The 14492-nt window shown below is 40.6% G+C and overlaps 1 protein-coding gene across 1 annotated transcript; it reads right to left on the minus strand.

The window, feature by feature from the left end:
• Positions 1–574: 574 nt before the first annotated feature.
• On the minus strand, positions 575–13829 carry slc1a4 (solute carrier family 1 member 4). The gene is made up of 8 exons (XM_088933528.1): positions 13166–13829; positions 10948–10990; positions 8869–8934; positions 5922–6088; positions 5112–5345; positions 4300–4494; positions 3410–3544; positions 575–2599 (listed from the first exon to the last, which is right to left on the minus strand). Exons 1-8 carry the CDS (start codon positions 13681–13683, stop codon positions 2365–2367), a joined length of 1593 nt encoding a protein of 530 aa, XP_088789654.1. The 5' UTR covers positions 13684–13829; the 3' UTR covers positions 575–2364.
• Between the last annotated feature and the right edge of the window lie 663 nt (positions 13830–14492).

The raw sequence follows: 14492 nt of genomic DNA on the forward strand, positions 1-14492 counted from the left end.
TCAATGAAAATCGGGATCTAGGCGTATTCATTAGACAATTTAAAATCAGTACTTTGATTGTAGAAAAATCGACTAGTGCGTTTTGAATGGTGACACTCCAAAGTCGTATTCACAGCGCGCATTGTTCTGGCCACAGCCACAGATTTAAATAATTAATTCTCCATATTTATTTTCAAAAACAAGTTTAGCGTTAAAAGGTATGCAATAGGAACTTTCTGAACTTCGTGGCGCACAATGGAAATAGCGGATCACAAATTCAAGATGCTGCATGTCTTCATTTGCGAGTAAAAAAAATTGGGGATGAAGGCGTTATGTGCGACCGACATTATCAAAAGGAGCAGCGACACCTTCCGGCGAACAAAAAAAAATCACTCCAAATGTACGAATTCAGTTAGAACAAGTAACAGCCCTTCCAGTTCTTCTCGGACTCAAAAGAACTTCACTTTACCACCCTTTCGAATTCTTTAGAAATGTTTTCGTCATCCTATTTTTCTTACATAAAATATCTATTTCAAAGCGGTGAGAGGAGATGGCTGTGACAATTCTGCCCTAAAAAAACAGGAAATACAAACAATAAAGGGGGTGAAAAACAATATTTCACAGTTTTAATGTTATTATAAAGAAAAATACAAAGTGACAGCACGATTACAAAGTACAGAACTGAAGACAGTGGTCAGAGCACCTTTTACAACAGCAGGATTTCAATAAGTGCCCTAGGAAATATACGATTGGTCTGTGCCCAAGCCATTTAAAACAGTAACTACCCGTGACAATCAAGACAAACAACAGGGTGTATGTTAATACAAAATATAGTTAGTACAATATTGGCACTATTTTCAATAAATTATGTAAAGTATGCCATAATACTTAAACGTAAATATTTTAAAAATAGAATAAATTAATCTGTTGCCATATCCTATGTGTGGTCCATCTGTGTATTAAGTTAATTGTATTTATTAATACAGTGCATTTACTAGCCAGCTTCTATCATTGAATTGCACAGTATTATTCAGCTCATCGGAGTGCAAATGTTTTAAAATCTAAAGTCAAAGACTGTGTCCTCACCAGTGGTCGTCTACTGCCTATACTGTAAGTAAAACGTTGTACTGGCGGTTTTATCTTACAGATGCATCTGAAGCGTAAGATTCTATACAGATGTTGCAGTCTTGTGGTTTCTGTTAGATTTTTAACATCACCGTTAATTTCACAACTTTCTGCTCATGGAAGGATCCTCTGTTCATTTCAAGAGCACCACTGTTTTTGTGAGTTATATGCAGACGAGTGTCCCGCGGTTCATTATGATACGGACATCTAGGTGTGCAACGTGCCCTTCTGCTCGTATGACTCTCCATCCTGATTTAAAAAATATCATTTAAAGTCAATTTAAATGTACTTTAAAAAACCATTTAAAGTGACTGTGATCTTCTTGTGAATAAAATAAAACAGAAAGGATCTGCTTAGTGAATGGTGATTTGATCTGTGTATCTGTGTTCCAGATATTTATTTTTTTGCTACTGCTTTGTTTTCCCTTAATATTTCTGGTTACCCAACAATAAAGCCTCATGTGAGACGCAATTAAACCATTTCGCCCAAAGGGGTCAGCACTGCTTCATCCTGAGATAAGAACGGTGGACTGATGTGAAAACACTCATCTCCAGTATTATGAGTCCTAGGGATCTTTTACTGGACTTCATTTTTATTTACTGGAATTATTTTTAGAATTTTAATCTAGAGTCTGGAATATTAAGACACGTATTAGATTCCCTTAATCATTGAAGAAATGGCATAAGAATGAAGTATTAGATGCGTTTTCAGCTTTTAACATGCAGTTAGCTTATCTGAATGAGAAAGGGATACTCTGTTTGACAGATGAAGTTGGAGTATGAACATTATGTCGATTTTATATCCACAGAAATGTTTTAAAAATTTACAGTTTTACTTAAACCCTACACGCAAAGGCACTCAGTTAAAGTATATCTGAATGTAAACTCGTGCTACTTGTGTTGCTTTTTAAGGTTAGACCACCGAATTCAGGTATCTAGAGAGAGACCTTTCCAAGGTTAGGAATGAATAATGGTTAAATCAAATTGTGGAAAAACACAGCACACAATCGTAATGCAAACACAGCAGCAAGGTCTGTAATGAGAAATTATGTCATTAGTGGTTCTTATGTTCCTAGTATCATCATAAAATATGGCTGAGCCTATCTCCTAGCCATGGCACTTTCTCTGTAAAAGGTGCCGGGGAAAAAATCATTCAAGTAAGCTTTCAGCAGGGGTGCTGGCATCTCAGAAAGAAGACATCGACCAGTTATAACTAACGCTTTTTTTTTTTCTTTTGACAAAGTCGGGAGGTCTTCCCGGTTCACAGTGCTGACTCCGACGAGCCCTGCTTTGCGCCGTCAGCCGCAGGGATAGGCACGCTGTGGTGCGAGACCAGGGGGGACGTCTCCTCTTCTGACTTGCTGTTGGGGACAGCCTCCACTCGCACCTCTCCCAGCTCCGGCACGTCCTTCCTGCTCTCCCTCTGGTTGATAAAGTGAAGAATCCCCGCGCCCAAGGCGTCCCCTTCCACGTTCACCACGGTGGTGGTCCGGTCCCTAGGATAGCAAGCGCAGCCGTAAGAGAGGCTGTTTCTGCGGCACAAGCGCGCAAGCACATTGCTGCCGTGGGACAATAAATGTATCACCTGCTTTAAGTGATAAATACCGCCCTATCATCACATAATTACCAAACACATAGTCATTTCGTCTAAAAACATATTAAAAGAGACTAAAAACAAGTTACTCTACCACTCGAGCGTTCTGGTCTGGCATTTTTTTAACTTGCTTGGTAAAAACAAGGAATGAATTGCTTAGACTCTTCAATGTGTTTTCACTGCTATTATAACTATTCAGAAGCAGTCAGTGAAATAACTGGATTACAGAACAAGATGGTGTTCTTGTAGCTCAGCAGATCTGACCCTTTTCTACCTGGATGGGGCCTTTCCATACGTTGCTCTACACAATAGTACAACACAGCCGGACACACAGTTGAACATTATGTTCAGTTTTAGTATACAGCTCAATGATTTTCTCTGGGTAGCGGCTATAGGCTTTGGTATAAAAAAGGATGCATTTCAGGGGGAAAAAGAAAAAAACATTCTATATCCCTGTTAACTAGACAGTGCAATATCCTGGATTTAGGTAGCAAAAAGAAAGGGACTGAGATTTTTCAGATACAGGGAAACAGATTTTAAACCTTATCCAATGACTGGGCCATTATGACAGACTGCAGCAGCTCAAGTTCTTCCTGTCACTTGATCACTGTAGTGGGAACAGCATACCTGCTCTGTTAACACTTGTTGGGAAAAACATCCTGTCCTGTCACTTGTGTGGGGAGTCGGTGGGTGGCATGCCCGGGGTACTTACACTATCCAATCAACAGCAAGCATGAGAGAGAGGTCATTGGTAGGCAACCCGATGGCCTCCAGAATAATGGCAATGGTGATAATCCCTCCAGCTGGGATTCCAGCAGCTCCTACACTGGACGCCGTTGCAGTCACACTATAAGAGGAAGGTGAGGAACATGAGAAACATATTGCTGCCCCTCATATGCTAACTCTGCTGCAGCACTGTGATTTGCTGGGTCAGCATGGCTCTCACACTCTGCCCCAGAGGTGGCTGAACTGCAGCAACTGGTTGGAGGATCACATGCCCCACAGATTGGAGTCCCAAGAGAAAAGAAAATTTACTCAGAACTGACACTTTGACTAAACACAAGCTGGGATTTTCATGAGGTAAACACTTCCCATTCATCAAAAAATACCACTTATTGCTACTTTTTGCTTTAAAATTTTAAAGATATTTAAGCACACTTGTTTACAAATTAAATATAAGCAATATTTCTTGTATTATGACATATTGAGCCAAGATATGTCATATATCTACAGGGCTTGATGGATGTAAATATGCAGTTAGACCTGCTAAGAGACAGCTCTTAACAACTACTTGACATTAGCTTTAAAACTGCAAAATTCTTTTACTCTTTTACAGTAAATGGCAAACCATTGTTACTGGTGTTTGCAAAACACTATAATTTGGTCTTCTCTTGGTAAAGGACTTCACACTGTTGAGGAATGTCATGGTGGCATGAACACTAATGATTTATATCTTTCAAATAAAATCATGATGAAACAGACAGCTACTGTTTTAATTCTGTTGAAGGCATTTTCTGAAATCATTTCAAAAGATAATTTAAGCAATCTTTAGATATGACTTTGTATTTTCATGGTGTTATCAAAAAATGTATCCCAACCTACAGGATGGTGAAGATCTGCCCAGCATTGAGCTCAATGTTGTTCAGCTGGGCGATGAAGACTGCGGCTATGCACTGGAAGATGGCAGCTCCATCCATATTGACTGTAGCGCCAATGGGCAGGATGAAGCGACTGATTCTCTTGTCCACTCCATTATTCTCCTCAATGCATTTGATCATGGAAGGAAGAGTGGCTGAGCTGCCAAGAGAGAAACAGTAGGCCACTCCTGAGAGACCTCTTATTCTCCACGTGCCTCTTGACAATGTACTTACTCTTACTCCTTCCTGCTAAGAGCCACTGCAAGCCTACAAAAGACTACACAGAAGAGAATAAATTTCCTTTCTTTCCCTGTGGACAGAACAACTCTTTTAATAGCAGTGGATGGTGGGAGAATTCATCAGAAAAGTCTGCACACAAAGTCCACTGCAGGAAAACTCATTCGTTTTTCAGTAGATCCTCACTGGAATTCATACATGCTTGTGTGTATCGATTTGATTGAAAATCAAGCCCAGAAGCTTGTGATGGGACAGTTAGCCCTGTTATGAATCTAAAACTAGCCTTTTGGTACCATACTGTACATTACAAACTATGGCCTGACTGACGTGGTTTGTTTTTGGTAATGTATGCAGGTTAATTTGCCAAGTTACTTCAGAATTAGACACACAAAAATACATTGAGTGGAAAAGTGTGGTCTAAATTTGGTGTTGCATGGAGACTTTGAACACATGCTTAAAAAAGTCAGTGTGAATCATTCAAGACCTTTATGATAGTGCGGATGGAAACCAGCAGTGCTTGCTTACGCTGTCTGTGCTTACCTGGAGCAGGTAGCAAAAGCAGTTGTAAAAGGCGTGATGAGGCCAGAAAGGAAGCTGAAGGGGTTTTTGCGAGTGAGTCCGAAGTAGATAAGAGGCAGCACTATCCCTCCATGGATAGCGTGTCCCAGAATAGATGCAAATATGTACTTCCCCAGACTTGTGACCAGCAGGACAACATCATCCATCTCCACAATCTTACTGCCAACCAGGAACATTATACCGATGGGCACATACCTGGTCAAAAGAAAGTACAGCTTCACAAGCCACCTTACCCTTCTTTTCAGGGAAGGATAAGGATGAGACAATTAAATAAAGACTGGGAACCACATGGGAACTCCCTTCACTGTGTAATTTGTTACAGGTTGTGTGACGATTACGGGTCTTGAGCTGATTTGCGTGAATCATGTAAAACTTCATTTCCACTACATTTTACGTATATACTTATGATATACTTTAATTAAGTAAGAGATAAGTTTAATGCTTAAAATGACATATAAGGACCTGCTTATAGACGTATTAGCACTGACAAGCACAGACATATTCAAAAGCTTTCAAGGGTGTAATGTATACATTACAACAGACAGTCAGACATGTACTGCATGCTCTAGTGTGATTTTATATTTAAGTTAAGATATAATATGATTTTTTCAGTCCAAATTCCAAATGTTTCAGTACACATTATAAACATTATTAACATTTACATAGGCATTTTTTCAGATTATTTGCCATTCATATTTTAAGCACCTCAAGTTCTGAACATGAGCTCTACTAGCTGTGAAAAACACGGACCATCACCTCTCAGCCACTTACCACATAATCCAAGAGACAAGGACCATCGTTGCTTCATTGAAGGAGTTGAAAAATCGGATCAGTTCCTCTCCCTCGGGGCCAAGTTTCCGTAAAGCCACTCCAAACACCATTGCAAAGAGGACCAGGCCTAGGATGTTCATGCCATCTGTGTCTGTGCCAACAGGGATCTACATGTGGACAGATCAGTGACAGCTGGTACTGGAAGAAAAGTCATAGATTCAAGGCAACACTCACACCATTCTACAACTAGAGCACCAGAGAGAAAGGAATATTAAAAGATATCAGAAGAATCTCCAGCAGGGCAGTGGCCAGGCTGGGGCTTTTTATGGGGGCGGGGAGCATACCAATTCTAAATATCACAGAATTTCTGTGTGTGTGTGGCGGGGGGGGGGGGGGGCAAAGGGCACTTTTACTCTATTTTTTTCATTTTCCAAATGAAGGGAGTCTCCTTTGCTCATTTGTGTTTTCCTGTGGTGAATGTATCACTTCACAGTGGGTGGCTACCTCACTCATTTTCTCTTTCAGTCGTGTTGGTGGGGTATGGAGCAGCTTCTGGTGGAGTTGGGCACAGCACAGCACTTGTCTCTTATAGCACCCCTAGAGTACGAAAATGGGGGGACACTTCATCTGCAGTAGACAAGCTAGGTTCCCTACAGGACAACCAACACCCCAACAGCTCTGGCGGGTCATACAGATCAGCCTTTAATATGTCCAGGCAGCATATGCTGTATACTGAAGAAAAGGAACAAATAACTGCATTTCAGTTAAAACAGATTCAGTTAGTAGAAAGATTTAAGGACACCCTGTCTTACAGTATGTGCAGCCATACAGCTAAGATAAGGGATCCGTCTGGGAAAAAGTCAGTCTTTCACAACATGGAGTGCTCTCTCTTTTTTTATTCCTTCTAATTTGGTAACCTGAACTGGTCTTGCACTGCTTATTCTATGGGTTTTGTAATCCACTGGCCATTCACATTACAAATTCAAGAGCAGACATTGCACCTGTTGAGCATCTAAGGTGAACTGTTAGTCCTCTTCACAATCATTAAAAGCAGCTTTGTATGTAGGTTTACATATTCACATGTGGAGGAAATACAACCATTTATATTCATCAATCTGTAGCGATACAATTTCCAGCACAGCTGCTACTGCTATAACAGAAACCCCTATTGCAAGTACAGTTGATTGTCTGTGCAAACACAGTGCTATTTAAACTGACTAACTGCCTGGCTGCTTCCAGACAAAACAAATGTAGTTTTAATCCACCCCTGAAACTTGACAGTGTTTTGTATGGACATATCACTCACTGCAACTTTAAACACTCTACACAGGCTTTTATCAATTGTCACAGTTGCTTGAACACAACACCGGAACAGCAGCGGTTGACATCTATTTCTTTAGCAAGATTGATATTTCATAGATAATTTCTTGCATGTGACACAGTGAACTTGCTTTTTCTCACATCCTCTATTATAGTATACAGTGGACATTACACAGACTGGTACATAGTGCTAATTTTTTTCTCCTTCAAGTCTCATCTGTTACAACAAAACCCACCAATGAAACTGTAAGATGGCTATCACTTTTTGTTCTCCAAGTTGCAGTGTAGAAGGAGAGAAATGGTGCAATAACACACACATGACCTAGACACAGGGAGACCATCACATGACTCCACATTCTCAGGGACACCATGCCAAGTCAGGAACTTACCATTTTTAAATCGAGCCTTCCACTGCTAAATTATTCCCACAGAGACAGTAATAAAGCACCTTTCAAAGGTTTTTTTTAACAGTACAACTTCATGCTAGTAGGGCTCTTTCAACTTCATCTTAGAATGAAATGAAACGGACAAAGGAAAACAAAAGGCCCCTTTTTTGGAGATGTGAGTACACTCTTGGATCACAGGCCTATCCAAAAGATAGGGAGGCCAAACCACTTACCAGTCTTTCATCTAAAGGACTATAGCTTTTCCCAAGCCCTTCTCTGACTATCCACAAGTATTCCTCTTTTCTCTACCAGTCGCTCTTCTGGCCAGATTGCACAACAAACAGCATTGTTCTTGCTCTCCTGCACCTCACATGGAAGACTAGAGACTTAAACAAGCAAGACTACTGAAGGCAGAAGCTCCATAGCACCCATGACATATCACATCCCCCCTTTTCTACCTGCCCCATGTTCACAGCAGCACTGCTCTTGTGCTCTTGTAAGTATTCATGTTTACTATTTATTGTGAATATGATAAACCATCCATTTGGGTTTTGTTAATGATTGAATATAAAGCATCACTTGATCTGGCGAAGGTCAGAAAACGTGAATAGTTGACCAGTACTTTGAATTTCCTGCACTACCAATATCTGCCTAAGAAAAGATGTAATGCTTACTTTGTGTGTTATGTGTTTCTGTTTTAGGGTGCAATTTTAATATATGGTTCTATCTCGTAGTGCCTTGGTGAACAGAGTCTTTATGTCACCTTACGGAGATAACATCTACAAAAACTTTCTAAAGCCATCTGGATGTTACAGGTTTACCATTATTGTTTGTCTCTCCCTTTTCCATCCCTTTGCTGCCTCGCATTTACAAAGTGCACCTACTGCCTCAAGAAGCTAGAGCTCAGTGTGTTTACTTTGCTGCAAAGAACTCATCTGACCTCAGCTTCTGTATTCCAGCCAGAACTGTTTCCGGCGTATTTGAGAGCATGGCCGTTTTGCCATCTTTCTGCCACACAGATGAGAGATCAGTGTGAGTCTTTGTTCTCTTCCCCAGCCCGTCACAGGAAACCAGACGAACCATCAACATGATGATATGAACAAATCACCCAGTACCCAGACTGCTACGATTCTTCAAAATCGCAGACGAAGCAAGTCTCCTAGAGACACAACATTCCTGCAAGACCAAGGAAAGAGTAGAGAAAAAGTAGTGCATGCTGAAATATTCTTGAGGCTACATACCCTCTGGTAGGTGACATTTCCATGAGTTGTGTTTCCAGTTGAGATGATCTTATAATCAGTTGCATACTGTAAAGACAGAAGAATAACGCATAAGGTTTTAATTCACCTTACAGACATTATTTCAGTTTTCCTTCTATGTTCTCAGGTGTGCCACACTGTAGTTGCTAGCTTTATTTTTAATTGCATTTATTTATTTATACAATATATTATACAAATAAGCAAATAATGCAAATAATGGGGAAGCCATTTTACCACACTCTCTTATCTTCTAATAGTTAACAATTCTGAGGTCAAGAAGCTTTTGAAGGATCTCAGTGAATCACTCTCCAGGTCACAGTTCAGCAGTTTGTTCCAAAACACTTTTTCTTCTAGTACTGTCAACTGTTTTCTGTCCTGAATGCCAGTTTCAGCTTATTTAGTGCCTTTGCATTCTTTGCATTCTTCTGATTGTGCTACAGTCTAAACATACTTTCTCTTTTGCCCCTGCAGTGTAACACAGCCACATTAGAACTCTCATTTAAGTTGATACGACAGGAGTCAGCCCGCAGGCAATGTGGAAAGACAATTTTTGCTTTCACTCTCTGAGAGTATGATCATAAACCTAATCAGGTTTGATCTCTCCTAACCTGTTCCTCATCCTGAATGTGCTTTAACTCCTGGCCACATTCCATGTCATTTAACAGAATACCTGAATGTGGCAAGTTGCAAAGTCGTGAGCTCCTCTTAGGGCAATCCTGTTCTTGGGAAAGTTTTGTCTATTAAAAATATCAAATGTGGTTTATATGTACATCAGTGTAAACTCTGTATGTTCCTCCCAAAAAAGGAACAATCAGAGACCTAAATTAGAAAAAAAGGATATGTTTCTTTTAAGACAGAAGACTATCTGACCTGAAAAGTCTCGAGCTGATTCATACAAGAGGGCTGGTATGGACTGGATTGTTCTGATTCATGCTTTACTTCAGTGGCTCATTGGACTTTCTATGTTTGAATTAATTCTGTAGTGTTGTCACAAATAGTGATACCCAGTTAACGAGGTCTAATATTAATTTGTCAAAAAAAGTTGAACTAGACCAATTAAAAGGGGAAAATGCCCGTTTTGTAACCCGGGCAGATACTGGCAAGTGGAGTTTTTTTCCCTCAACGTTAGAAGCTGCCAAGTCTGACTACTGCAGAGCATTCATCATAGCCCTTCTTGTTTCAGAAGGGAAACACATTGTACCCTTTGTAGCAGGGTGAATGAGGGATTAAATCCCTCTGGACTGGTAATGAAGGAGGGGGTCTGGGAGCTGGAGAGAGTTGGATAGCTGGTTGCTATCCACTGAGAGAAGGAATCTGCACTCTTCCAGAGTTGTATGGGCATTCCAGAAACTGCCAGAGCAGTCTGTGCAGCATCAGGTCTTTGCAAAGAAAGCACATTACTCCTGAATTTTTTAAACATCTCGAGGACAGACCAGGTGCCCGTGCCAGCCACACATGAGGGCCTTTTCTTTCCACAAAGTACTGGACTCTATCCAGGGAACCAGCTCTTAAAATGCAAGGCTGTGTCGTTCTCCACATTGAGAGATGCCATGTGAATGGTTGCGACTGCTGGATTTGCATTCATCCCAGTTTTTATTTATTACTTTTTTGGGGAACTGATTTAGATGATGGGATAAAAGGAAAGTCCTGAGTGTGTGTATCAGTTAAAGGAAGGTCCACTCGAATTCTGGCATTAGGTGACCAGACCATGACAGACCATTTCTGCCAAATGGTAATGAGCTGTTCCTTTTTAAAGCACAGCACCTTAACTCTCGTAAAAGTCTACGTAAAAGCAGTTAGCAGTCAATGTGTTCATAGGCTGAGGAGATGGCCAGCCTGCAATGAGCTTGCCATAGAAACCCTCCTGCTTCTGTAACTGAGGAAGGAAGGAGATGTGTCTGGCCGTCTGAAAAATGGACTTTTGATAATGGGGCTTCCTTTATGTGACAATCCAAGTTTCGAAATGAAAAGGTAAAGAGAAATGACACGAACAAACATGGCATTGACACTCCTTGTGGCACAAGATAAATCATTTAAGGCAAAGTGCAAAGGGAGTCTTACCGAGCGAAAGGCCGCAGCAACAAGGTTAGAGGGAAACAGGTTCCTTAATAAAGAGGAAAACAAGAGCAGGGTGAAAACGAGACCAGACAGTCAATCAGACAGCATGTGGAAGAGAGTGTTTAATGTTTATAATTAATACGTACAGAATACAATCTTCTACTATACAAAATTACAGAATAAAGACCTGACCTACCACTTTCATAGTGGCACAAGCTGGACTTAAAGACACTCCTGAGCAAGAAAGGGGAGAACTAGCGCATGGAAATTAGCGCCCGACTAACTCAGTCGGTAGAGCATGAGACTCTTAATCTCAGGTTCGTGGGTTTGAGTCCCACGTCAGGTGGTGCCGGTCTCCTTATCCATCAATTTCCCTTCAGGATCAATAAAGTCTTATCTATCTATCTAAATCACTTATCTTCCCATGTCTGACCATCTAGGATTTTTAAATACAAAGCCCTTTTGCAAACAGGCTTCAAGCGGATCCTGAGGCTGATGAATTAAAACACTTTCCCCTGTTCACATAGTGACCACTTCAAGACCTGGTGTGAGTGAGCATTCGGCTTGCTACCACACCACGTTCACTGAACTGACAGCAAATCACAGACCTCTGCTACCTAAGGTGAGAGATCCTTTCAAATCCACAGAAGAAGCCTGACACTGGGCAGTCTTAGTCTGACAATGAAGCCTTAATCTTCTATTTCAATCAATGCTGTATTACTGGCCACTGTATGATAGTATTTATCAGGCATTTATGGTTTCTTGAGTCTGTGACAAACTTGGACTGCCCTGAACAACAAATTGCATTGAATTCAGGGAAATCTATTATGCTATTATGCAACACAGTGCTTGGAAGAATATTGTGTATTTTGGAAAGTTTTCTTCCACTGTGAGTCACCAGAAAAGACAAGCACCTGCAGATTCTCCCAACCACTAGCCTTGAACAGGACATTTTAAACAACTCTCATCTCTCAAGATTACCTGCTGATAGCCTTAAAAGCTCAGCCTGCTTTCTAAAAACACATTCATTTCCAGGTGTGTCCTATTAGGTCTTAACCATTCCTATAATATTGTTGATTGATTTTTTACAGGCTGATTTAAATTTTAATACATTTTTAAATTGCTTTCTTAAATCCAGAGTGTATAAATCCCAGCCATTATTGGTTTAAAGGAAAAAAGTAACAGAGAACAGAAAAGTGAGTTAATCAAACCATACAGTATATGGCTGAAAACAGCAAGAACTGTTACTTTAAATTGCCATAATATAAATGTGCTTTCTTCCAATAAGCAAAGAGAGCCTAGGTAAAACTTCCATAACTTCTTAGAGCAATGATACCAATCAAGTTCTGTAACAAAGTCCTTTCTTGTTAATTTTGATAAGCTTACAAGCTTACTGTATTGGCTTGCTAGGAAATACCTGTACAAAATTTGTTAGGCAACCAAAGCAATTGTAAATCATTTCTTCTGGAACCCTTCAGCAGATTCATGTTGAGAAATCAGTTCTGATTGCACTTGTACACATATTTTTTAATTGAAAACATTCTTTATTCTGGAAATAGCTCTCTAGGCTTGTTGTCATCCTAAAAAAAAAGAAATAAATTCAACTTTGATTGTTGTTATCCAGATACAGTTATACTGGATAAGAGAAAGCATAACAACATTGCTCGCAAAGAAGAGTTTATAAACATATGAACTGTGTTTTGCATGTTGATAAAGAGCTAAGACCAAACATTTATAAAATGTATCAAATGAGATATTAAATGTGGCAAAAATGAAAATAAAACTGTGACTGGATAAGGGAAAGTGTGCAGAAGGATTTGTCACAGTATTGCCCTATATAAAAAGATTTAGTTAAAAGTGTTATTTGAAAGGGGCATTTGTTTTTTTTTCGGATGTAACTAGGTCATCGTAAGTACTGGCCAGCGGGTGCTGCTCGTCTTATAAGCGAGGACTGATTTTTTGTAATTACGGTGTCTGTAATCTAATTAATGATAAAAAAGTGCTCTAAAAACCAGTAAAGACATTCTCACTAAAGATCTTAGCAACGTTATGAACAAAAATAAGAAAACTAACACATATCTATAGAAAACTTGTGTTATTTTGTGGTTTTCATTTAGGGTGATTGTATTAAAAGTCCAACCATTTTGAAGCTTGCTATAGTTTTCTGTGTACATAGTTAAACGCATTCAAACATCATACTGAAAGGTAGACCAGCTATTACCTTGCAAGGTCTAAGAAGGAGTCTGTGGTCTCTTTGCTGGCGGTGACGGGTCCTAACCCGAGGTCGTTAGTATTCAAAGCCCCCGCACCCACTCCTGGCTTAATAATAAAGGCAAGAGCTACTCCGATAGCTGAAGCGATTAGGGTGGTCGCCAAGAAGTAAGATACAGCGATTCCGCCCAGTTTTCCCAGAGACCGAGTATCCAGACTTGCCGCACCCGAAATCAAGCTGCACACCACCAGGGGAAGAATGATCATTTTCAGCATCCTTAACAGCATCTCTCCGGGAAACGCGAAGTATGTCATTTGTGCCCGGGTGAGATTCAAATTTCTGACGGCCATACCAAGGCCAACACCGACCAAGACGCCGGAGACCGTCAGTAAAACTAAGAGATTTCTTTTAAAAAACAGCATGAACTTATTTGTAGTCTTTTTTCGCCCACTTTTCCCGTCGGCTTCATCTATCCTTAACGGACGTTCAGAGACAGCATGCCCGTTACTCTCGCTTTTTTTCTCCATTTTGCAGAAGACACGACGCTCAGTCTGGAGAGACGCGCGGATGCTACGAATAACGGCGCAAATAATTCAGAGATCGCAAGTCCACGGAGGGTGTCGTGCAGTTTGCGGGCTTGTTCTTGCGGTAACTTGTGGCGACTGATGTTCTCCGGAGCGGAACGTGGTCGTTCCTCTGCCAATGGAGTGAGAGAGCTCCTGGAAAGGGGTGGAGAATACGGTACAGCAACACTTAGACAAAAAAAATGATGATGCAACAGGGCTGGAAATTGCTCCTTTCCAGATTTGTTCAGAGCAGCAATGAAGTAGAAAAAGCCGAGAAGAAGTAATGCGATATTCCTTTGTGCTCAGCGCTCGGTGCGTTAGAGGAATCGGTAGGGGGATAAGCGTTGCCGCTAGATTACAAAATAAACTTTCATTGATCCTCTACGGAAGGTCTTTTTGGAGAATTAAAACGACAGCAAATTGAGATTAAACATTTCTGGGGGCGCTCCTCTTGCAGCGGGAAAGAAATATTCGCAGGAATCCTGTGCTATTGGGCTTTGAGACCCGTCAGTCTGAAACGCTCCTTAAATGACATTACGCGGCAGCTGGCAGGAAAAAAAAAAGAGCTGACTTGGCTCTTCACCCACCGCAAAATTCCGCTGGACTTCATACTGAAACAAGCTTGGCGACAGGCGTTTTATGAAGTGCATCTTTAATTTGGCTTCATGATCTGTAATGAATAGCGATAATTTATTAAGCAGCTTCTCGAACACTGTTTGTCAAAGTGTCCCAGACAAATGATTTGGCAGGCTTTTTAATAACCCCTTTTG

The sequence above is a fragment of the Atractosteus spatula genome, chromosome 15 (genome assembly GCF_055471065.1).
Source record: "Atractosteus spatula isolate fAtrSpa1 chromosome 15, fAtrSpa1.hap1, whole genome shotgun sequence".
In the NCBI taxonomy this organism is placed as follows: domain Eukaryota; kingdom Metazoa; phylum Chordata; class Actinopteri; order Semionotiformes; family Lepisosteidae; genus Atractosteus; species Atractosteus spatula.

Coding starts and splice junctions, on each gene's coding strand:
- slc1a4 (XM_088933528.1), bottom strand. CDS start 13,683: ATGGAGAAAAAAAGCGAGAGTAACGGGCATGCTGTCTCTGAACGTCCG. Junction 6,089..8,868: donor GAAATGTCACCTACCAGAGG/GTATGTAGCCTC, acceptor GTCCACATGTAG/ATCCCTGTTGGCACAGACAC. Junction 4,495..5,111: donor GCTTTTGCTACCTGCTCCAG/GTAAGCACAGAC, acceptor CTCTCTTGGCAG/CTCAGCCACTCTTCCTTCCA.